Source organism: Giraffa tippelskirchi, chromosome X, assembly GCF_054371585.1.
Source record: "Giraffa tippelskirchi isolate mGirTip1 chromosome X, T2T-mGirTip1v1.2.pri, whole genome shotgun sequence".
Lineage (NCBI taxonomy): Eukaryota > Metazoa > Chordata > Mammalia > Artiodactyla > Giraffidae > Giraffa > Giraffa tippelskirchi.
In genome coordinates, this window is record NC_137289.1 from 127,805,258 (window position 1) to 127,831,647 (window position 26,390).

The 26,390-nt window shown below is 36.3% G+C and overlaps 1 protein-coding gene across 2 annotated transcripts in view; it reads right to left on the reverse strand.

Moving 5' to 3' along the window:
• Positions 1 to 4,925: 4,925 nt before the first annotated feature.
• Positions 4,926 to 26,390, reverse strand: part of IL1RAPL1 (interleukin 1 receptor accessory protein like 1) — a 1,447,392-nt gene continuing 1,425,927 nt past the window's right edge. For both annotated transcript variants that reach the window (XM_081568113.1, XM_081568115.1), the window contains exons 9-11: positions 23,991 to 24,134; positions 6,608 to 6,778; positions 4,926 to 6,171 (exon numbers count right to left, since the gene is read on the reverse strand). In XM_081568113.1, coding sequence (XP_081424239.1) covers positions 5,453 to 6,171; positions 6,608 to 6,778; positions 23,991 to 24,134 — 1,034 coding nt within the window. In that variant the 3' untranslated portion in view covers positions 4,926 to 5,452. The remainder of the gene's footprint in view (positions 6,172 to 6,607; positions 6,779 to 23,990; positions 24,135 to 26,390) is intronic.

Sequence of the window (26,390 nt, forward strand, 5' to 3'; positions counted from 1 at the left end):
TTAGTCTCTCATTGACTAGTAAGGATAGATCCAAATTACTTTGCCACATGTTCATGCACTATGTAATATGTCATTTTACATTAAATCTTTTTTTTTTTTTTAAATGACCAGCATGCCCTTTGAAACTTAAGGTTATCTGGACTATGAAGACTGAAATTTACACAACATCAATATTACATGTAAGAGTCTCAAGTTCATGTGCAGTTCTTCGATTTCTACTCATTTAGTAGTGGAGGAAATACAGTGTAATGACTTGCCTTTGTTAGAAGATTTTTCAGGCTGTGGATGCTGGGGGATGTGTTGTGAAGGTAGTGAATGGTAGAAAAACAACAGTGCCTTACTTATTTCAGTGAACAATTCAGAAACATGAGTTTGTCAGTGGACTCAGAGACTTTAGAGGGGCACTTCCTAAAGGGCAGAAGGAAAATTTTCTTTTTATGTCTCTTATTTGTAGAGATGTTTTGTGTTCTGAGCCTGGAAAGAAGAAATGATACTTGATGGAAAAATCAGAGCTGAGTTCTTTCTTTTCAGTCTGGGCATTTTGTATACATGTGACTGAAGTTTGATGATGACAAAACAGAGAAGATTAGGATTAAGTCGTCATCGTCATCATCATCATCACCATCATCGTCCTCCTTCTCTTTACTCACACTGAGTCAGGTCTTACAGTTCCTTGTGACAGTATCTTAATTAACATAGCACCAATTTTCATCTTGCTGCCCACCAGGAGCTAAAAGTAAAACTTGAAATAACCACCATGTCAGTTCATTCTCAAAATTCTTCATATTGCCCCAAAGTTATATCATAAATCCTGAAACTGGCATAAACTCAGTTGCTGAAAACCAAGTATATAACCAGCTCTAAATCTTAGCATAAGAAAACTGGGTCCCTTTGGAAAAACATGTCAAATGGTTGTTTCTTCTACTCCTGCACTAAGTTATTTCTTCTTAATTTTGTTGTAGGAAAACAATTAAATCAACCCAGAAAAAAGTTTAATGACATAAGGCATCATGCCAAATTGCATGATTTCACATTCCCTACCCCTCAGTTACCTTTTGAGTAAATTAAGAAATGAATAAACTATCAACTCTCATTTATTTGGGCGTGAATTACTTACTTGGTCATCTAAGTTTTGCCTCACTATAAACCAAGTCTCCCACAAAGTTGGGTCATGTTGGAATTGCCTCTGTTTGTTAAAAGAACAATAATCATTCCCTGAATTTTCATGAATGAAGGTAAGAAATAGTAGCCATAACAGTGCCTGCAAGGTACGTGGTTTATCTCAACGTCAGTTTCTGAGAATATGCTTTATATCCAAATATCATAGCTTTTCAGGTGACGGATGTCTTTGAGACTTACATCCCAGAAAACACAGTTTTGTACCTTTTCACAATTCTGTCTGGAATTTCAAGTATTTCCTTACTTCCTTTAATCAGTCTTACATACTTAAGGTGTCCTTAAACCCACATTTAAGGTCTATTGTTAAGGATAATGGAAATTTGACTGTTGGTTGCTTTCTTTGTTCAGAATAATAAAGTGCGAATGGTTAGTGATCAGGCAAGGAACAGCTCTGCTTCCATTGACAAGTTGCTCCTTTTAGGGAACTCAGTTGCATCATCATCTCTTTGTAATAACTGTATATGTTGTTAAAAAAATTCTTTAGTAATAGGGAATATGTGTCTGTAGATAGAATTTCTAACCCATTTAATAATGGGAATAATGATCAAGCAAGTTCAGATCAGAAACAGTAAGAGATTTTCTGCTTCTGTGTCTCTATGTTCTCTTAGTTCCAGTCTGTCATTTTACTTGCATGGTATCAGTGATCTTTGAATTTCAATAAGCTTTCTTCTGGGACTAATGATATAAACTTAAACTAAATTGAAACAAGAAAGAAATTAAGCACAAGATGAAAAATACTTCTTACAAAAAGGAGAACTAGGGCATCCAGAACCTGAAAATAATTTACAAATATACGAATGAATGTTTTCTTAGAAATGGTGATCTTAATTTACTTAAGTGGTACCTGTCAAAGTTAATGACTATTCTAGGATAAACAAAACTTACTTGGCGTTTAGGGTCAGCTCTCAGTTAACATCTGTTCTTGTTATAAAATGCTAAATAGTAATGAAATAAGGAAGGGAGAAGTATTTGGGTATTTAAGTCAATAGGGTTCAAATGCATATACTATGAAGAAAGTAATCAACACAAAATGATTGACTGAAACAATCCAGGGTTTAGCTATAGAAATAGAGTAGGTTCAGGTGTCTTAGGTCATTGTGTCTCGGATTTATTTCATATACTTGATCTTAAATCAGCTGGCTGCATGAGACACAAAATCCTTCTCTGCCCACAGAAGACCTAAGGAACGGATTACAAATTAAGTAATCAAAGATTTGAGCACCAGTATAAAGGGTAGGACGCTCATAGGCAGCAAGTAGAGGTTACATTAAAAAACCAGGTGGACTTAGGAATCTGTAACATGTCACTTGCAGTCTGAGTAGCAAATGATGAAAAACAAGCAATACCAAACATCGCACATATCCAAATCCAGAGGTCCATTATCTCCCTCAGCTTGGCTAACAAATTCACACTTTCAACTGTGTTTTTACAACTAGAATATTCTTATCCCCCACAGCCCCCACAGAAAAAAGAGAAGGATGAAACCTAAGCACTAGGGAAAATACATTTTTTTCTCTCTTTATTGTGAATTCTAACATAACTGTTGTTAAACATAGAGCACGTGAACACATGACAGTTTCCTTCATTTGTTCTCACATGTAGCTGATAGAGGAATACTCGGGAGGAATGTTTCTAAAGCCATAGAGAACTTCTTCTTCCATTGATTTTCTAGAAATATGACAAAGCATTAGAGGAAAAAGAAAAGCGTTTTTTAAGTTGTGAGAATATCAAATATTACCCATCAACCCCTGAATCATGCTATTCAAAGTGCTTAAATCTACACTAAAAATAGAACAAAAAATGTACTCCCAATGCAGCTAAATTAACACCTATGGATGCCTAAAATATGACTGTGGTCTGAATACTTCCTCTACATTTATTCCACACTTCCATCGTGCACTTAAAAAAATTAAAAAAAAAAAAAAAAGAAAGAAATAAACCAGGCCATTGCCATGCTTACAGTTTTCTGAGCACTGGGGAAATCTGGAATCCAGTCCAGTGAGGTCACTGCCACCAGTCCCTGACAGGTGTCCATAGTATAAACAATGGCCTTCTTGGATTCTGAAAATAACCCAATGTGCAAAGCTGACCTTAAAGTTTATGTGTCCTTGCAGCTTCAGTTCTGGTTTGTGAAAATGTGACACAGGTCCAAGGGGAGCACGGGAATAAAAAGAACAGATTGTGGACAAGGACCCAGGCAAGTTGTCAGGAAAATAAGCATTTTTTTTTTTTTAGCAAATAAAAATTAATGCACATCCTAAAGCTCCTTTACCTTGTCACACAAACATGAGATATTCGCAGCTTTACAAAATTCTTATAATCACCTCTCATACATTTGCAATTCAATTTTACCCTCACCAATGAACTCTACTGAAGTTTACATTTTTGTGTGTGTGGCCAACTCATACCTTAGTATTGTGACCAAAACTGTAGAATTGTTTTCTCATTATATGATGGTAGGAATAAACCAAACATACAATAGTCACTACACAAGCCCACGGACGATGGTTGGAATGGAAGTTCCTACACTGAATCACTAAAGTAATGCATAAGTTCTATTATCAGTGTTTTCATCACATCGATTTTTTTAAAAACTAAAAGCTACTTAGGTAATATTTCCCTTTAGCAATTTTGCCCTCTGTGAGTTCCTTTAGGATTGATTTTGTATCATTTTCAACATGAATATGTATTAGCTACTTATGTCATTGATTTCAAACACAAAGCTAAATGGTAAGAGATGAATTTCCTGGGAGCATCAGCTTTCTGTTTCTGATAGAATTATACAGTTAAAATAAAACTAATTCTTTATACAGTAAAATTATTTTAAATACTTCCTCATCTAATTTAAAAACTATTTTGTGTAAATAATGTTTATTTTGAAAATACTGATTTCTGTTGGTATTCATATGTTTGACCTCCTGAGTTCTTATATAAACACTTTGAGATTAATAAGTGTTGCTTATGTTCACAAACTGAAACCAAACACTTGATTCTGATTATAGCACTGAAAATTAAATACAGTGAAGTAACATTTAAATACAAGGGGACCCCATAATAAGTTTCACAGATTTGCACTGACTCTTTAGAAAATAACATTTTCTATAATACAAGGTGACAAAACATATTTGATGACACATCCTGTCCTTCCCTTTGGTTTGGAAGCCTTCAATGTAAATTTCACTTCGACTTGTGTTGATTCACCCTTTTGAGTTAACTTGCCTGGCATTTGCACATAATCTCATTTGCAGAAAATCATAGAGGGAAAAGAGGAAGTAGAATAGTAAACAAAAACAGCCACAAACACATTCATGCCTTTCCAGGAAGTGATCAAATATAGGGCTTGATTTTTTTGTTTTGTTTTGTTTTTTTTGTTTTTTTTTGTTTGTTTTTGTTTCTTTTGTTTTGTTCTGTGTTTATATATATATATATATATATATTTATATAAGGGTACATCAACTCATTTAAAAAACGGAAACAGCACACTCTCCCCCATTTTCATGCCCTTGATCTTCTCTTCTTAGCACTCTGTAGTGGTCACTGTCAAGTGACTAGCACACTTTTGGGTCTGGAGTGTATTCTGATGAGCAGTGAATTAAATGTTAAGACAGTTAGACCCCACCCCCCTACCCCTTCTCAGAGTTTACACGTCATGCCGCCATTAGAAGGGTAGAGGTGGGGAATGAGGTGGGACAAGGAAGAGATTCAGGGCTCTGATTGGTGGGACCCTCCTATGAGCAAGTGTTCTCTTTTTTTTTTTTTCCCGAGTGGCAATGCTGGCATTCGTTGCACTGCTTTCTGAAGGCCCACATGGCCCTGCTGATCCTAGGTAGAACCCAAGAGAGGATCCGGTGCTCCTTGTCCCATCGGATAGATTTGTCCAAGCACCCCAAGGAAATGTTAAAAGCAAAACAAAAATCAAGGAAAGGAAATAAAAACCCATTCTAAAACTAAACTAATGAAGCAAAAAGGGGTTTTCTATCTATACATAAGTCTCTTCTTTAAAAAAAGGTAAATTTACAAATTCCAATGACATATAAAACAAAGTCAAAAAATGTAATGGTAAGAGACATGGTAAAACAGGAAGACACTGATGCTACAAAGAAATTGCAAAAAACATATGTACAAGACCCTGTTTTTCCTCATGTTCTAGAGATTGTAATGCATGGTTTTTTTGTTTTTTTTTTTAAACAGCAGCAGTCGAGGATTTAGTTCCAGGCACTGGACTGCAGACTCTACTCAAACTCCCAGGGACGGGGTGTCCCTTGCTTTTCTGTCACCAGATCACACTGGATATACTGGTCTCCCGTGGCAACAGCGGCAGGATGGCACTGTTTGTGTGGGCCTCGTCTGGATTCTGCTCCCTGCTTGATTTTGTCTGTGGCCGCTGCCCGTTGATGAGTGTCATAGGGATGTTACAATAGGTATGCTGATTGCCTATGGAGGTAAGAGGCAGGGTGCCAGTAGGAGGTACGTCATACTCGTAGCTTCGGTAGTAGTGTTTCTGACGCATTTGTGAATGGTAAGTGTTGTGAAAGGTGGATCGGAGATCTGGATGGGCAGTGGCTAGAGCTGTGGAGGTGGCGGCAGCCATGGAGATGGCTGAGACAGTCTGCAGCTCCCCAAAAGGCCCCTGCTCACTAACATCTAAAGCCTGCTCATGTGTAATGGGTTCTATCCTCTTAAAAGGCATTTCGTATTGTAAACGTTTCCAGAACTTAGAGTTCAACTTGTTGCATTTTGGTCCATGCCACTTAATAACGGTCAGGAGTTTGATGGTGTGCTTGAGGGCCTCCACCTCCTGGTAGTTCATAATTCCTCGTAGTTCACTGCACTCGATGAGTATCACTTTAATTTCTCCAGTCACAAGCATGTTTCGAAGTCTGGTCTCCAGCTCAAAGATGCTCCAGCCTCTTCTGACTACGTAATTTGGGGTCATGACAATAATCAGCCGCTTGCTCTGATCTACACACCTTGCCACATCTTCAATGTATGCTACAACAGAGAAAAGGGTTTATCAGAATAAGTAAATTGAACATTTGGTCCAGAAAGCCCCAATGGATTCTCTTTCACATATGAAAATGAGAATTGTTGGTTGTAAGGTAAACCCTTGAGAAGATGAAAATAGACAATGATCACTTAGAATAGAGGCTTTTGCTTCTCTCAGTGATAGAAATATTTTCCCAGGTACAAATCTCTCATTTGGTTTTCTTAAATGTCAAGGCTCATAACATGAGACACTTTATAGAATAGTGGAAGTGGCTTCCTCAGGGGTATCAAAACTTATTTTTCATTTGAACATATCATGCCATTTCTTTCTTGAGAAACTGACAGATGTAGAAGAAGCAAAAGTTAAAATTTTGTCTAAAAATGATGACTACACAGACAGATACAAGGATACGCACACTCTTAAATGAAAACATTAACTTACTTCCAGTTGGGATTAAATCTCTATCTGGTATAAACAACTTATATCCATAATGCTTTTCAAGCATATCAGGTAGGATTTCAAGAGCAAAGCGTTCTTCTTCCCCAGTCTCTTGATTCCACTGGTCAGGATCCACTTTGGTATATGATAAGTATGCATCGTAATCTTTATTATCTGTCAAGAACATTACAGAGTAAAGCTGAAGTCACTACTCTACAAAGAAAGCAATAGGATATGAGAACAATCACCTTATTTCATAAGTATCTCCAAATGTCCCACTTCTCGGAGACCAGAGGAAGAAGTTTTTATTAGTTTTCATTAATAATTCAATAATGCCAAGTATCATGGAATGAATTTGGGGGTATAAAGGAGTTACATTTTGTTGTTATTAAGACAGTAGGAGAAAAATTAATGAAAGCAGCAATGAAATGTTAACATTAAACATTTTTGATGCACAGATCATAGAGAATTTTGACAGCTTATAATAGCCACATATTTGGATAATATGTTCTTATTCTACATAATTGTACATTTCACCTAATCCTTCCTTTGATGATTTTATCCTGTTGAAAAAAAAGAAAGAAAATTGAAATTGGCTTGGTTGGCTTGAGGAATGGTTTTTAGGTTGTGTGCATTGTGCTGATTTTCTTCTGGGGAAAAGATAAAACAAAATATGGAATAATTAATTTTTCTTTGGGAGCTGGTTCTTGGAGTTCAGTATTAAGACTATTAATATGCTGAATTATTATAGAAAAACATATTGTTTTCCTGATCTTCACTTATCTCCTGATCTTCACTTACATGTAAATTACTGCCTAATTTTATTTCATCATGTTAATCAGTTTGACTGAAAGAATCAAAAATTATAATACAAATGAATTAAACTTAGTTCTAAAATTTGATTTCTTTCCTCATTCTTCTCCATTTTTACATGAGAACCCTTCAAATATTTGATGACTACTATTGTGCATTATCTTTATCTTAGCATAAACATCCCAAAATTCTCATTTGTTGTTTCTTAGAACAAGAAGTCATTGATCTTCTGCAGAATCTCATCTGTCAATTTCCTTTTCAGAGTGTGATATCAGGATTCATCATTCACCTCAATTCTAAATACTATCAGTAGGCCGTGTCTGTCAATATCAATATGCTTAGGTCTCTTTTGTGCTTCCTTGATGATTGTCATTGTATTATTTGATTATTAGATCAAGTTGAATTGAAATACTCCTATATTTCAGAACAAAAGGATCTTGGCATTTGGTATAGAAAATTTAAAATATTTGGGGTATAAAATATCAAAGATAGAGGGGCATCCATGACTTGCTCTGGGTGGCTCTGAGACACTCCTTTGACTTCTCCAAGACACTAAAACTCACTTCTGAAGGTACATATGTATGTTCATCTAGTAGTCTGATAATCCTGAACTACCTAGAAGTCATTCTATAGCTTTTTATGGAAAACTCAGAGAACTGTTTACTTCACTTAAAGTTAACACAGGCATATAAGAAGCTGGCAACTCTACTATAGGATCCCTGGGGACATAAAAACATTTAGCTATGGAAAATTATTTTAAAGCAACTTTCAGGTAATAAAAAAAAGTAATCATCCCAATCATGTCATATTTTGGCATTTGGCATTTTCTTTATTCTTTAAGCAGGATATAGTTGTACACCGTAATTCAATTTTCACAAAAATGATAATTATATTTATTATACCATGTTTATGCAGATATGCCAGTGGTCTATAGTGGTACCACTTTGTTGATGTAAATACTTGAGTAAGAAATAATAGAAAATAGCACATAATAAAGCTACAATATAATACCAGTTAATATTTAATTAAAATGTCCATTTATTAGATAATCACATGCCATATCTATGAGATAAAATCTTCCTTCACAATATGGGTCAGTAACTTCCCGTCTAGTAGAAGACATAGACAAGTCCACAATCTATTTCCAGAGGAGGAATGTGTTGCAAAGAATAGTACAAGCGTCATGGGCCAATGGGAGGACTCTTTAAGCCAGATTGAAGATTGCAGAATGATTTCATGCATATACTATTCTTTGTCTGGGATTATTTCTCTTCTAATTTTTTACAAAGTACTATAAAGCACTGAAATTTGCCCAAATCTGGGATGGCTAATGACTAGATCCTCATTCTTCACCTTTTGTCTTGTATAGGTTCAAAAGCGTTTGAAAACCAGATAAATATGAACACCAAAGAGAACAGAGCACTTATGATCACATGTAAACAACTGGTCCACCAATACTAGTAAGTTCCAGATGGATGTCACTTTTGCTTACATGACACTGTTTCTGGTTCTCCTGCCTCATCCATAGACATCTCTCTTCCAATTCATAAATGCTGTCATTTCTTAAGATGTTTTCTGTGGCCCGTTTCATTTGTCTCTCAGACTGTTCCCTTAAAAATCTCTTATTCTCCCATTACATCAACAACCACATCAATGTAGATGTCTCCCTAACTTAGATGTCCAATCTTGTCTTCTTTCTTATGAACCTGTAACCTGGACCCCTTAATTTGGATGTTTAGCATATACCTCCCATTCAATATGTTCACAACCAAACAAACTTTCCATCTCAAGCTTTGTTCTTCATGTTTTATTTCACTTAAAATTTAGTAACATAAGAATCTCATGTCTATAGTCTCTAAATGTCAGATGCATGTTCCATTTATCTCTTTTCATTACCAATAATCTCACAGCCATTCACTGGTAAAAATCCTTTGGACTGTTTCCATCCACGGTGAGGTCCTACTGTCTCCTCAGCTGCTATAATTATATTTTATTGGGTCTTTCCTCTCTGTTTCCTTATTCTTCTGGCCCATTCCACATAGAATCAGAAAATTTATTTTTTCAAACCTCACAACTGGTTACATTTATGGTAGCTTGAAAAATACTTATGGCTATCCATTGTCCAAAAGCCAGCAGCTATCTCTTCAGTTGGATTCCTTTCAATCTGAGTCTGATATCTTTGAGTTGAAGGTGATCTCTTTTACCACATATTATATTACTGTGCTCACATCTTATCTTATTTCTTTGACCACAAGATCCTTGATTCAGATATATGACTAGGGATTAGTAGATGCTCAAACATATCTGTTGATTAAATGAATGAATGGCCTCTCATTTGGGTATCATGTGACATATATCTATGGCTAATGGAGAGATTTTCTCAAGATTTGGGCCATTTCCTAGGAGAGATGGCTTTGGTGATACATACTCCAGGTTGCCTGGACTCCTCAAGTAATTACTAGGAGTGACAGGGTCAAAATTTAGCAAAGTTTCTTTGGAATAATCTTGAACTGTATTTTCTCATTGTGACTCATTGAAGGCTCAGAGTCCTTGTAAGCTTCCCTGAAAAAGTGGTTTTCATACTTAAGCATGAATGGCAACAATTTGGAAGACTTGCTAAAATACAGACTGATAGGCCCCACCTCCAGAGTTTTCAATTCAGAATATCTAGAATAGGTCTTTAGAATTGGAATTTATAGAAAACTCTCAAGTGATAACTGCTGCCAGCCCAGGGACAACACTTTGAGAAACTCCGCTTTATGACAGAGTATAGGTATTCCAGGCATAGGTATTGGAGCTTCCCATGTAGCTCAAATGGTAAAGAATCTGCCTGTGATGCAGGAGACCTGGGTTCAATCCCTGGGTTACGAAGATCCCCTGGAGAAGGGAATGGCAACCCACTCCAGTATTCTTGCCTGGAGAATTCCATGGACAGAGGAGCCTGGTGGGCTACAGTCCATGGGGTTGCAAAGAGCTGGACATGACTGAGTGACCAACACTTTCACTTTCATAGGTACTCCAAGGTCTCAAAGGTATCAGAGAATTGCAGTCAGCTGTCAGGTAACTGATCAAAAGTATCACAAAGCCTACACACTGCAGCCTCAGCTCCATGATAAGGGGACTTGATACTTACAAGGTGTGTGCTCTATTTTATCTAAAAATAAGATGAAAATCCACACTTTCATCAAAAAGGGGATAAATTCGTACCTAGACTAATATATTCAGTAACCATACTAAGATTAAATGAACCTCAGGAATAGGTACTGTGGTCTCAGCCAGTTTTCTATCTCTTTATGTCATCTGGATGAGTTTGCAACATTTAAGCTAATATCCCCCAGGTAAAAAGGAGATGTTCACATGGAGGTTATTCTGGTAAGAAATAGGACTAAAAGGCCCCTTGCAAGCAGCTACAGCAGCGTCCTTCCTCAAATCAATGGACACTTGATTGATATCTAATTTTTCTCATTCCCCAGAGTCTATGTCAGTGCAGTACTGGGCTAGGCATTTATTTACCAACAGAAGCAAACTCCTGATTTGAAAATTATCAGACTGAAAATACCATGTCATATATCATGCTAAATGCAGTAACGTTTCCCGAGTCAAAAACATATGGAGTCTGAGGTTTCTTCTTTTTTCTCAGTTACCTGCTGAATCGGAGTCATGGGAAATATCTCTTAGATATTTTTTATGTCTGTAAGGACGCATATTGACTAATCTTAATGTGTATAAGAAATTGAAAATGTGAGACTTTTTTATAATCATAGAAAAAACAATATTATGCTAAGATTTTTAAAGGATAGGACTGTGATCTTTCAAATTCAACTTAAGTTTATAAATAGCTGAAATCAAGTTAGTCATAGAAGGATAGTACCACAATCTATATCTTATTCTGAACTTTATTCTCTAAATGTTATTTTCTGTAATTTAAACCCTCAAGTATAATTCTGTTGACTGCAGAGATGGAAAGCAGTTCACATACACACCTTTTGTAATAATATTCATAGGTTCTAATATAGTCATTGGTTTAATCTTTCCATGATTTTCAAGAGATTCGCACTGTAATGTCCCACAAAAAAAGAAAAATAGGAATGAAGCCATCAACATGGTCAAATAAGATATCATTTGCATGTATACTCTCTTCTGCAGCACAGAGCCAGTCCTGCCCACCCAAGGACCCATCCAATGACCAGGTATTAGCCCTCCCAGTGACCTGGTGGGAGCCATACCCATCCACACATCTGGTAGTAGGTCCATTGACTGAAGACACAACTGTGGATCCTGAAGTGAAAACCTGTCCAAGTGCTATACTACTGAACAAGGTTCTAGAGGTATTCCTATCCACTCAGAGACCAGATAGGACCCATATGAACCCGAGCTCCAACCCAGAATGATTAGGTTTCTGGAAGTAATCGCACTGGCCTGGGGAACAGACAGAAGACCTTTACCTGCTAAAGTCAGTCTGTAAAGACTAGAAGAGATATTTGCTCCTTCAAATGTACAGACACCAATGCAAGGATACATGGATCACAAAGAATCAGGCAAATATGGTATCACCTAAGGAAAGTAATAATGTGCCAGTAGCCAACACCTAAGAAATGGAGGTCTACAGCTTGTGAGATAAAAAAGTAAAAATAATCATCTTAAAGAAAATCAGTGAAAATAAATACAGGCAGTTTAACAAAGTCAGGAAAATAATGCATGAATAAAATGTGAAAGTCGCGAAGTTGTATCCAACTCTTTGTGACCCCATGGACTATGCAGTCCATGGAATTCTCCAGGCCAGAATACTGGAGTGGGTAGTTGTTGCCTTCTCCAGGAGATCTTCCATTTAATAAAGAGACAGAAACCATAAAGAAGAACCAGACAGAAATTCTCAAGCCAGTAACCACTTTGGCTGGTGAATTCTACCAAATATTTAAAGAAGAATTAATGCAATCCTTTGCAAACTCTTCCAAGGAAAAAATAAAAGAGGAGGGAAGACATCCAAATGAATTTTATGATGCCAGCATTATCCTGATACAAAAACCGGGTAAGAATACTACAAGAAAACGACAAGTCAATATCCCTAATGAATACAGATACAGAAATTCTCAACAAAATACTAGCAAACCAAATTCAACTGTACCTTAAATAGATAATATAACATGATCAAGTGGGATTTATTCCTGGGATGCAAGGATGGATCAACATATGCAAATCAATAAATGTGGTATGCCACATTAATAGAATAAGGAATAAAAATCACATGATCCTGTCAATAGATTCAGAAAAAGGATGTGACAAAACAATTTATAACTTCATTATAAAAGCTCTCAAAAAGTTGGGTAGAGAAAGAAAATACTTCAACATAATAAAGGCTAGGGGACTTCCCTGGAAGTCCAGTGGTTAAGACTCTCTGCTCCTAATGCAGGGGGCACAGGTTTGATCCGTGGCCAGGGAACTAAAGATCTCACATGACACATGGTGTGGCCAAAAAAATATGAACATAAAATATGAACACAGTAAAATGTTGTTTTGTAGAATATTATTCAGCCATAAAAATGAAGGAAACCTATTTTATTTGGGTGGGCCTTGAGGGCATTATACTTAAGTGAAACAAGTCAGACAGAGAAAGACAAATATTGAATGATCTCACTTACAATGTGGAATTGCAAAAGCTGAACTAATGGAAAAAGAGAGTAGAATGGTGGCTGTCAGGCGCTGGGAGTGGGGACATGCTTGTCAAAATAAATAAACTTCCAGCTATAAGAAGAACAATTTCTAGGGATACATAGAAAGCTTGGTTAACAATACTGTATTACATACTTGAGTGTGGCAGAGAGTAGATCTTAAACGTTCTCACTACAAAAAGAAATATTTATGTGCGGTGATGGATATGTTAGGTAATGTTATTGTGGCAATCATTTTACAATGTGTATGTGTGTCAAACTTTCACATTGTACATCTTGAATGTATACAATGTTATATGTCAATTATATCTCAATAAAGCTGGGGGGAAAGTGAAAGTCAAGTCGTTCAGTCGTGTCTGGCTCTTTGCGACCCCATGGACTGTAGCCTACCAGGCTTCTCCGTCCATGGGATTTTCCAGGCAAGAATACTGGAGTGGGTTGCCATTTCCTTCTCCAGGAGATCTTCCTGACCCAGGGATTGAACCTGGGTCTCTCTCATTGTAGGCAGACGCTTTACTGTCTGAGCCACCAGGGGCTGAGCTGAGGGGAAAAAGAGAAACAAATAAAAAATACCAAACTTAATCAGTTAACTAGCTGCTTTGTTACTTTAAGTCAAACAACTAGTCCAGTAGAATTTTCTCCTTCAATTTACTGAATCAACTATTATGTTTTATAAAAAGATATATTTGAGGAGAAAAAAGCTTGGACTCTGGAGAGTGAAGAAATAAAAATAGAAATTAAAAACATTATTAAGAAATTTTGATGAGAGAAGGAAAATATAGAACTGTGTATCAGGAATAAAAAAAGTGGTTTAGAAAAATGATAAATAAATATTTTTCTTCTTGACATATGAGAGGATATTCGTCAATTCTCTTTAGAAGGACTGAGAAGCCGAAGAATCCATGGATTTTTTTTAGAACAATAGAGCTTTTAAGAAAATGTAGAATGAAGACTCCCTTATCAAGATGAAGGTGGTAGCTATATTGGATGTGCGCTAGGAAAGAGATTTACTGATAATATAAATGGCTTGAGATTGACATTCAGGTCTTTGGGAGTTTTTAACCTTTACCTATTGAATAGTTGTCAGATGTTATTGGCAGGTGGTCATTTCTTTTTAAAATTTATTTTCAAATATTTATAAGTCACATATGTGAAACTGACTAGTCACAGAGGCTATTATTCAACAAACGGATTACCAAAATGAGACTGGGGTAGGGTTCCATGATGAACTGTGTATTTCATTTTAAAGATGATTTTCTACATTTGCATGTAGTACATTAGCAGAGAATTATGTGACCATTGACAACTAGCCTTGATATAATTTGAATAAACAAGAGTTTTTAAAAAATTAAGTCATTTCTTTCTTGTATTTCAGACTTGACCTTCATATGTTTTCTTACATTTCCAACTAATAATTTTTCATTTAAAACATCTGCAGAAATAGATCTTTGAATAAAAAACATTATGCACATATTAATATTTTGATTTTATGATTACTGAATGTCATTGTTTTAATAAATTCCACTTTTCATGTCAATTCAGCCAGGGCAGCCTCTGACCATTATATTCTAAAATAAATCTGCTTGATTTTTACACTTTGAAAATTTAATGATATTGTTCTAGTTTACATGTTTGATTACTTGGTACTTTTCTGGACTATTTGATTCCATAGGACCTCAAATACTGAAATGTGTCACTAATTAAAATATCTATGGTATGATACAGTGAAGGAAAAAAACAGCAGCTGAGCTCAAATTCAGACTGCCATTAATTTTATTTTACTCATTTGAGACTTCATTTCCAGATCTATAAAATTGTAGCTCCCTAAAGAATATGTCTAGGATTAAATGAGTCTCCACCATACAGTGAAATGCTTGGCCCAAAGCAGGTATTCAGTAGATACTAGTTTCTTTCCTTTGAATCCTTAAGAGGACAGTGGGCAGCATAGATAGTAAAAGTCTTAATTAGGAGGGTAACACCATATTTGCTTGGGTTTATTTCTGTGTTCTCATTCTATCCCATTGGTCTACTTGTCTTTTTATGCCAGTATATATATATATATATATATATATATATATATATATATATAGGCAGACACTTTACCGTCTGAGCATGAAGTGCGATAACTCCTGCTTTATTCTTCTTTCTCAGGATTTCTTTGGCTATTTAGGGTCTTTCATGGTTCCATATTAGTTTTAGTAGTGTATTTTCTACTTCTGTAAAAAATGCATCTGGACCCTTGATAGGGATTGCATTGCATCTACAGAAGGCTTTTGCTAGAATTGCCATTTTAACAAAATTAATTTTTTCAATCTATGAACACAGGATACTTTTCCACTTGCTTGTGTCTTCTGCAATTTCTTTCATCAATGCTTTGTAGTTTTGAAACTTAAACTCATGGATAAAAGACCAAACTTTTAGTTATCAGAGGTGGAGGGTAGAAGAGGGAAAATTGGAGGAAAGTGGTCAAAAGTTACAAACTTCTGGTTATAAAATAAGTAAGTACCATGGATATAATGTACAACATGACTATACCTAACACTGGTGTTCAATATACAGGAAAGTTGTTAATAGAGAGTAAATCCTATGAGTTCTCATCACAAGGAGAATTTTTTTCCTTTTTTCTTTCTTTTATTTTTATTGTATCTATATGAGAAGATGGATATTAGCTGAGCCTATTGTGGTACTTTTTTCACAATACATGTAATTCAAACCATTAGGTTATATGGCTTGAACTTGCAAAATGATGTATGTCAATTATTTCTCAATAAAACTAGAAAAAAAAAAAAGAAGAGGGTAAGAGTTGGCAGCATGCTATAGGGAACATGAGATTTGGAGTAAAAAGGCTTGATTCCTATCACTTAGCTTACGATTCTGAGTAACGTATACACCAAAATCAGCTATATCAGTTTCTCCTTCTGGAACTCAAAAACACAGTCTAGATCGTTCACGTGTAGGCAAATTATCTAATTACCACCACCAAAAAATACCCCCAAACAAACAAAAAACCCAAGGGTGTTTCTAAATGATTTTGCAGAAATACTGTGTGTCACCAAAGACAATGTTTCATCATGAGGACAATGATTCCTGAAACTCTTAATAGTAACCTTATAATTGAAGAATAATGAAAAATAAATTCTATGACATAAGACTGTATAGATACCAATTTATTTCAAATGCTTTAAGTGGAACAGTTCTTCACATTTTCCAGGGTCAGTGGGTAGAGATTATGAAAGATTGCTCTGACTCACTTTGTCCAATATCTGTAATAATTCTTTAAGTAGAACTAGAAGAGATCTCTTTCTCTATCTTTAAAATAGGAATCACATTAGTTATTATAGTGTTTGCATAAGCTTGCCCTGCCAAGCCCTGCCATCATTATGAATAAGCACATCCCTCAAATCCCATACACAGGAGATAAAAGCAAAAGAAAGCACTTTATAATCTGAGAAAAATAAACAAAAAGTAGATTCACCCTGTCTAGCACAAGATCCTCCCCCCCAAATGAAGTCTTAAGCTTGTTCCCATAAGTTATACCCTAATGAAATCTTACCTAGTACCTTACTGACATCTACCAATACAATCATCAGTGTAAGACAGTTTACTCTTTGCTGTTTTCTTTTATTCGTAGACTATAACATTATAATATTGTTTTTCTTTAAATATCTGTTATTTTTTTTATTTGTAGAGTCAATTCTAAAATCTAGACATCCTTGAAAGATTTTTGGAACAATTCTTTTATTCATGACTCTGAGCCTTTTGTTCCCATAAATAAATAAATGTGGTATGGAATCTTGAATTCATAATGCTGTACAAGCAGTAAGTATTTACTAGTAAGTGCTCATCATTCAAAGTGAAAGAGCTATAAAATGATGCACCTGAAGTGCCATTTTAGTATAGATGAAGGAGAAAATAACTACACCTTGGGATCATGAGGGGAATCTCTGTAAGTTAGGGGGAAATACGAGCTGTATATGAAAGAGGAAAAGAGAAGGGAGGGAGAAGAGACAAGAAGGAAGGAAGGAAAGAAGGCCGGCCTATCTTTCCACAAGCATTTAAACAGAGTGGAAGGGAAATCCCAGTCAGAGGCCTGTAGGGGCAAATGAGTATGATGTTATTGGGATAACAGTATTTTCTTTGTAATTATACTGGCAAACATGGTGAGATATCATATTAGTGTATATTCAGCTCTAGAGACAGTAGGTTGCCTTTATCAGGATGGTCAGCTAGCATTTAATTAGAATAAGGGAACACTCTAGAGCTACTACAAACACTTCAACTATCTTTATTTCTGATCCAAAGTAGATGCTTCATGAATTAGCACAGTGGACATTAGACATCAAGTTTCACTGCTAAAATTAGCGACTTTTTTACTAAGTATAGTGGATTTTGGAAATGGACCCTCAATGTTGAAATCAGTGCTACTTAAGACATATGCCCAAGAAATCACAAACAAAATGAAAAGACAACTAATAGAATGGGATAAAATATTTGCAAATGATGCAATTGACAAGGGATTAACTTCCAAAATATCCAAAGAGCTCATAGAGCTCAATATAAAAAAAAATTCATAAAATGGGCAGAAGACCTAAATGGATATTTCTCCAAAGAAGACATACAGATGGTCAACAGGTACATGAAAAAATTCTCAACATTAGTAATTATTAGAAAAATGCAAACCAAAACTACAATGAGGTACCACTTCCCACCTGTCAGAATGGCGATCATTTAAAAAAAATCTACAAATAAGAAATGCTGGAGAGAGTGTGGAAAACAGTAACCCTCCTACACTGTCGTGGGGAATGTAGTACAACTACTATGGAGAACAGTATGGAGGTTCCTTAAAAAACTGAAAACAGAATTACCATATGATCCAGCATTTCCACTCCTGGGTCTATATCCAGAGAAAACTCTAATTCAAAAAGATACATGCATACCAGAGTTCACTGCAGTACTATTTACAATAGCCAAGACATGGAAGTAACCTAAATGTCCATTGAAAGATAAATGGACAAGGAATATGTCCACATACACATACATGCATACAATAGAATATTAGTCAGCCATAAAAAGGGTGAAATAATACCATTTGCAGCAACATGGATGGACCTAGAGATTATCATACTAAATGAAATACGCCAGACAGAAAAGTACAAATACCATATGATGTCACTTACATGTAGAATCTAAAAAAAAAATACAAATGAAGTTATTCACAGAACAGGAATAGATTCAGAGATAGAAAACAAACTTATGGTTACGTGAAAGTGGGGGAGGGATATATTAAGAGTTTGGGATTAACATACATGCTCTACTATATATAAAATAGATAAACAACAAGGATTTACTGTATAGCATATGGAACTATAATGATTATTTTGTAAGATCCTATAAAGGAAAAAATCTGAAAGATAATAAATATAGTTATGTGTGTGTGCATATATATATATATACACATACATATACACATACATATTTATATATATATATATAAAACTGAATCACTTTGCCATACACCTGAAAGTAACACAACATTGTAAATCAACTATACTTCAACAAAAAAAGACATGAGTAACTTAATATCATTTAGAGACATATCCCACCCCTCAGATATCTAGTGGGGCCAGAGACCTTTCTGCTTAGGGAAACTGTTTCAGACTTGATTCCAAATGGTCCTGTGTCCTAATGAAGAATATTCCTTTTGGGTTTCTCATAAATCCAAATTTACTTCAGAAAGAATTCTAAAAGTTACATGTAATAGAAAAGACAGTAAATATTAGAGAAATTTTTGAAAAAATATAGATATAACATCTCAACTTATAATGCCCTACAATGTTGTCTTCATGTCTGAATAGTACCTTTCAGTTCTTATCGACATGGAGACATAGCTCTCTCCAAAGCTGATCATCATAGTATACAAATCTTTTTATATTCTGCTTTTCATTGAATACCATGACAGTTTCCTGTATCATACATAGTTCCCAGTTGATGAGGAATATTCTTAGACATCATTAGATGGTTAGCCTAATCCTGACACCGGGATTGTCACATGTGCCTCAGAGGCAAGGTTTTCTGGGAACTCTCACACACATTCATGTGACACAGAGTTGGATCTTCTTCAAGTTGATAGGATAGGTTAAATGTTTGTTTATTAAGAAATGTATATGCAGCAGAATTTGTCCAAACTTTCTTTCAGTATTTTATGGAATCAAGGTGGTAGAGTAGTAATTAATCTTCTCCTATCCCTAATCATTAGAGTTAGCTCATTTACTCAAAGGGACCTGAGAATTATGCGTAACTACATTGTCTTGGGTCTATTCTCAACAGCTGTGTTTGTCCAAAGACCAGCATCTCATTCTAACTGGGAACTATGTATGATCAGATTTTATGGGGTTGGCAAGGCTACACATGTTTAGTTGGGTCACCCTGTTACAGCAGGTGCTTTCTGAGCTAAGAAAGCTTTCTGCTCTGGCAGGCAGAAATATCAATAACCATAACCAGGAGAAGTATCAATAATCTCAGATATGCAGATGACACCACCCTTATGGCAGAAAGCGAAGAAGAACCAAAGAGCCTCTTGATGAAAGTGAGAGAGGAGAGTAAAAAAGTTGGCTTAAAACCCAACATTCAGAAAACTAAGATCATGGCATCTAGTCCCATCACTTCGTGGCAAATAGATGGGGAAACAGTGGAAACAGTGACAGACTTTATTTTTTGGGCTCCAAAATCACTGCAGATGGTGACTGCAGCCATGAAATTAAAAGATGCTTGCTCTTTGAAAGAAAAATTATGACCAACCTAGACAGCATATTAAAAAGCAGAGACATTACTTTGGCAAAGAAGGTCCAACTAGTGAAAGCTATGGTTTTTCCAGTAGTCATGTATGGATGTGAGAGTTGGACTATAAAGAAAGCTGAGTGCCGAAGAACTGATGCTTTTGAACTGTGGTGTTGGAGAAGACTGTTGAGAGTCCCTTGGACTGCAAGGAAATCCAACCAGTCCATCCTAAAGGAAATTAGTCCTGAATATTCATTGGAAGGATTGATGTTGAAGCTGAAACTCCAATAGTTAGGCCACCTGATGTGAAGAACTGACTCATTTGAAAAGACCCTGATGCTGGGAAAGATTGAAGGCAGGAGGAGAAGGGGATGACAGAGGATGAGATGGTTGGATGGCATCACCATCTCAATGGACATGAGTTTGAGTAAACTCTGGGAGTTGCTGATGGACAGGGAGGCCTGGCGAGCTGCAGTCCATGGGGTCGCAAAGAGTTCGATATGACTGAGCGACTGAACTGAACTAGCAGGCAACATCACCGTTTAGTTGCTAAGTCGTGTCTGACTCTTTGCGACCCCATGGACTGTAGTCTGCCAGGCTCCCCTGTCCATGGAATTCTCGAGGCAAGAATACTGGAACGGGTTGCCATTTCCTCCTCCAAGTCAACATAGATGAAGGCTCTTTTTTTTTTCTTCCCTAAGAATCACAGTAAATTTGTACTGAGAAAGAGAAGTCTGGCTGAGTATAGAGGGTCAAATGGAGGGGAAGAGAATGAAGACTAAGAAGGCATTGTAGGAGGTTTGCACAAGGCATTTGCAATGACGAATGAGGAAATAGTCTATTTTTAAGAGGTACAATTAACTCATTATTGACCGGGGGAGTTTTGCAGAAACTAATGTCCATGGCCAGTGATTTTTATTTTGTCTGGCCCCAGATTTATTCTGTTATTTCACTAACACTTTGTGGGTTATTATACTGGATATTTACACTTGACGCACCTGTAAAGTCTTCTCCAGCACTGTGAGTTTCTTTTTCACTTTCTGTATCAGACTCAATCACTAAGGTTTGTTGTCTTTTTGTTGGTCTAATGTTCACATCAGAAAGAAAGGTAATGCCAAAGAATGCTCAAACTGCTGCACAATTGCACTCATCTCACACGCTAGTAAAGTAATGCTCAAAATTCTCCAAGCCAGGCTTCAACAATACGTGAACCAAGAACTTCCAAATGTTCAAGCTGGTTTGAGAAAAGGCAGAGGAACCAGAGATCAAATTGCCAACATCAGCTGGATCATTGAAAAAGCAAAAGAGTTTCAGAAAAACATCTATTTCTGCTTTATTGACTATGCCAAAGCTTTTGACTGTGTGGATCACAATAAAGTGTGGAAAATTCTGAAGGAGATGGGAATACCAGACCACCTGACCTGCCTCTTGAGAAACCTGTATGCAGGTCAGGAAGCAACAGTTAGAACTGGACATGGAACAACAGACTGGTTCCAAACAGGAAAAGGAGTATGTGAAGGCTATATATTGTCACCCTGCTTATTTAACTTCTATGCAGAGTACATCATGAGAAATGCTGGGCTGGAAGAAGCACAGGCTAGAATCAAGATTGCCGGGAGAAATATCAATAACCTCAGATATGCAGATGACACCATCCTTATGGCAGAAAGTGAAGAGGAACTAAACAGCCTCTTGATGAAAGTGAGAGAGGAGAGTGAAAAAGTTGACTTAAAGCTCAACATTCAGAAAACTAAGATCATGGCATCCGGTCCCATCACTTCATGGCAAATAGATGGGGAAACAGTAGAAACAGTGGCTGACTTTGTTTTTTGGTCTCCAAAATCACTGCAGATGGTGATTGCAGCCATGAATTTAAAAGACTCTTACTCCTTGGAAGGAAAGTTATGACCAATCTAGACAGCATATTAAAAAGCAGAGACATTACTTTGTCAACAAAGGTATGTCTAGTCAAGGCTATGGTTTTTCCAGTAGTCATGTATGGATATGAGAGTTGGACTGTAAAGAAAGCTGAGCACCAAAGAATTGATGCTTTTGAACTGTGGTGTTGGAGAAGATTCTTGAGAGTCCTTTGGACGGCAAGGAGATCTATCCAGTCCATCCTAAAGGAAATGAGTCCTGAATATTCATTGGGAGGACTGATGTTGAAGCTGAAACTCCAATACTGTGGCCACCTGATGCGAAGAACTGACTCATTTGAAAAGACCCTGATGCTGGGAAAGATTGACGGTGGGAGGAGAAGGGGATGAGAGAGGATGAGATGGTTGAATGGTATCACCGACTTGATGGACATGAGTTTCAGTAAGCTCTGGAAGTTGGTTGTGGACAGGGAAGCCTGGCATGCTGTAGACCATGGGGTCACAAAGAGGCGGACACGACTGAGCTACTGAACTGAACTGAAACTCTTTAGAATCTTCTACCATTCAGAATGTGACAAAAAATTATACTGGAAGTTTATCATTTGGGTGAAATCCTTCATATCATTCAGAACAAAAATTATGTCCAAAATAAGGTTAAAGATAAAATGAGACTTGTTTAGGTAATGTTTTTTCAAATAACTTCTACTGTGCTAATTGTGCAAATAACAGTAGATCTTGAAGTTATGCTGAACATACCAAATTTTTAAGAGGTTAAAAGTAACAAGGGCTCAGTGTTCAATCAAATAAATGCTTTGGAAATAGACCCATATTCAAATCCCATCTTGGCCACTTACAATAATACTAGTGGTATCTTCTTTAGTAAGTTATTTAACTCTGGGAGCCTCAGTTGCTTTATCAGTAAAAGAGAGATTATACTATTGACCTGAGTTTTTCTGAGGTTTAGCAAAAATGATTTTAAGAAGGGCTAGTACTCAACTTGATTCTCATTCAACAATGACTCTGACATTGGCAATTTTCTCATATCTCTTTGAAGCAGTAGCAAAAAACTTAATAATGTGTATGAATAGGCAAGAAACTTAATAATGTGTATGAATAGGCAAGAAAGTTAGAAACAGAATAAATAGGCTAATCGGTACTTTAAAATAAGGAAAAAACCGGTCTTGCTGTAGCATAGATTTCACTCTAATGGGAAGGGGAGAAGGTTACAGAGAGGAGTGTTAGGGATGCTGAATAAATTGTTCCTCTTCACAAGTCTGACAGCCTACACTCTACCTGTGACTTATTCCAGAGGCCTGTGGAAATGTGGTTAACATGGGCAATTGTTTCATTTTCCTTTGTAATGATAAATGAAAAATGGATAGTCAATAAAAAGAGATTATGAAAATGATCAAGAAACCCTGACCGTCTGTACTATTTATTGTCACTTCACATATGCCTCCTATGTTGCAAGTTAATGTTATATATGAATCCCTTTCAAATGACCAAAAAAGGAAAAAAAAAAAAACTTTAGTCCACTAATGGGTGGTTTATGGAGCTCAATTTTAAGGACTCCAAATTCTTCTTAGATTGTAAACATATTTATGACTGACCAGAGGCAAATAATAATAATGATTTCTATGAAAACAATATTTACTTACCCAGTTGGAGCATAAGTATTAGATTTATTATTATGAAAACGTGTTTGTGCACTTCCCTCTCTGTGGGTCCCCACTTGGAATAAAAATTAGCCTGTCCAAATAAAGCTAAATAAACAGGGTTGAAAAACTGCTGGATGAATTCTAAAATATTCAGTACTGTTTATTATAACTGATCAGGCTAAACAAGGGACAAATTAAGATTCACTTCAAACTACTGAGCTAGGGAGCACGATTAAAAGAGACACTCCTTACCTATACAGAAGTAAAGCTGGACTTTCAGTACTGATTGCAAGGTGAGAGAAATGAACACTCTGATAACACTGTAGTCAGCGTTTGTAATTCAGAAGTGCACTTTGGAACACCATTCTAAAAACGGTAGGTGTTGCTTTCCAATTTTCAGAGGATAATACCTATGGGCTCCAAAGCATCACATATAGCATTCCATATAAAAGATGAATTTACAAACTGAACATTGAAAGACTCTAAGAGATGCTGCAAATGATTATTCAGGTAACTTTTCTTTCCTTCAACAAAACAAAAGCAGGGAACAAATATGAATAGAAAGAACATTACAAGAGGGGACTCAGCTTACCTCCATCCAGCTCCTCAGCCCCAAAATGATTCCTGTAGAAGAGCATGATTTCTATCTTGTAACATTTGTAGATGGTCACCAAACAAACAAGCAGCAGAAGGATAGCACCAAGCCCTCCAGCAAGTTCAACTGTATACATCAGCTCTAGAAAAAAAAATTACCAGAGGGAATTATACCATGTTCACATACAAAATCATAAATTCAACTTGATTTCACACTTTTGTGGATGAGATCAGATGTGGGTAATGGATTGACACAACCCCTTTCCTTTCTGCAGTAGATCTGACCTTTTGATAACTTTCTAGCTGTTTCCTTGGTAACCTGATAAGGTGGTATGTGTTGCTAAGCAACATTGCTTATGGTAAGAATGAACTTACATTGGTAGATTGCATTTGGACTGATTTGTAAATACTTGATTGGAACCTATAATTTGGAGCTTGCTAGAGTGAAAGTGACTCTTACACATAAAGCTATTCCTGTGGGAATCCTGCAAGGTATGCTGGAGTTGATAAAAGAAATATTGGTTCCTCTGGAGATGAAGCTTTTAAGCCAGGATGGTTTCTGAACTCACCCAATCTGAATCTTAATCTTTCCCACCTCAGCTGTCACCCGGAGGTCAGGGCTGAGGAGAAATGAGGGGTAAACAGCACAGTTCCTGAAGGGCAGTGTGGAGTGTCGCAGAGAGTGTTGAGTGGACCACCTAATGAATACTGTCTGCTGGCTCCTGCCAGAAGCACTAACACTTGTCTTTCTCAACAGAGGGGTGCCAATATGGCTGACCACAGTCTTGGAGGCTGAGTGCTAACTTGGGCTTAAGAAATAGGCTCCCTAGTGGATGTCACACTGGACTATATGGTCATATTTTACTTTCATTAAGCTCTTAAAGGGTCTTCCCAGGTGGCTCAGTTGTAAAGAATTGGCCTGCCAGTACAGGAGATGCTGGTTTGGTCCCGGGGTCAGGAAGATCCACTGGAGAAGGAAATGGCAACCCACTCCAGTGTTCTTGCCTGGGAAATCCCATGGACAGAGGAACCTGGTGGGCTTCAGTCCATGGGGTCACAAAAGAGTCAGTCACAACTTAGCGACTAAACAGCAGCAACAGAGCTAAATATTTTTTTCTTATCCTTTCTTTCCTCTTTGACTTGGTATGTTACTACATTCTATCCAAAAGAGTAATTTTCTTGCCACCCTCTGTATACAAGTTCTCTTATTCCTATAGAATGTCTATAAAACATAAAAAATGATCAGACAATTTTAGAGAGAAAACATTCACTTCTTTTTTCTCCTTCAGAGCTCATGCACAATGTAACAAATTCAATGATACTGGTATTTAAACATTAGGCCAGAATGCACAGATTTTGAAGTCCACTTTAGTGAAACGTTAGTTAAACTGCCTGTGTATGTATGTTGACCTTGATCATCATAGTCCAAATGTTACTGATGGGTTGCTGTTGTTCCCTGCAGTTGACAACTACCTTGAAAAGTACTAGTTTCCTTAATTACCACTAAAGATAACTATTCCTGAAATTATGGCCCTAAAGTAATGGTATTTTCAATTCTGTAATTTACAATCCACCAAAGGGTTATCTAACTGTAATAGTCGATGTAGTCTTAGATTGAAAATTTTAAAAGAATCTATGGTTTTGCAGTGACAACTACTCTTGGCTTCCAAGATCACTCTTGAGATCTTACTAATGGGGCGAAATCATCATCATGGGTGCAACGCAGTATCAGTGATAAATAATCTGAAAAGTATGGCCATCATTTTCTCACAAGGACATTTTTGTATTTGTGTGTATGTTTGCATGTGATGTCATTTATCCTGTGATGATTACAGGAAAAAAAAACAACCTCAGCCATATTTCTTATCTAGTCATTCATTTCTAATTCAACAGTTGAATAAAAAGATACATATAACTTTAATGTTTAATCAAGTGTTTAATCAAGTGTAGCTTTCTGCTCTTATTAAAATTAAATAGGATGCAGAAGAAAAACTTACAAAAAGTGATTGGAATTTATGAATTTAAGAAAGAAAAAATAAAGTGAGTTACTAAACCTTTAAGAGTCTAAGTTAACATGAAGTGTGAATTACTAAGCAGTATCTCAAGGAAATTTATATAGTTTGTATTTATAAATATCAGACAGCTTTATCTGCTGAATCTTGTGAGAGACTTTATAAGATAGTACTACAAAAGTACCAGGAATGAAATACAAAACATGCTTCAGTATACTATTTTCCTACTATTATGTAAACAGAAAGGATTAGTGGGTATATAATTCTGTGTGGTACTTTGGGTCTTGTTTTCTCAGGATATCAGTTAAACTCCACCACACATAGACACCTGCATAAAACTCTAACTTAGGCCCATAGGCTAATTTACATACCAGAAAATCTGATTT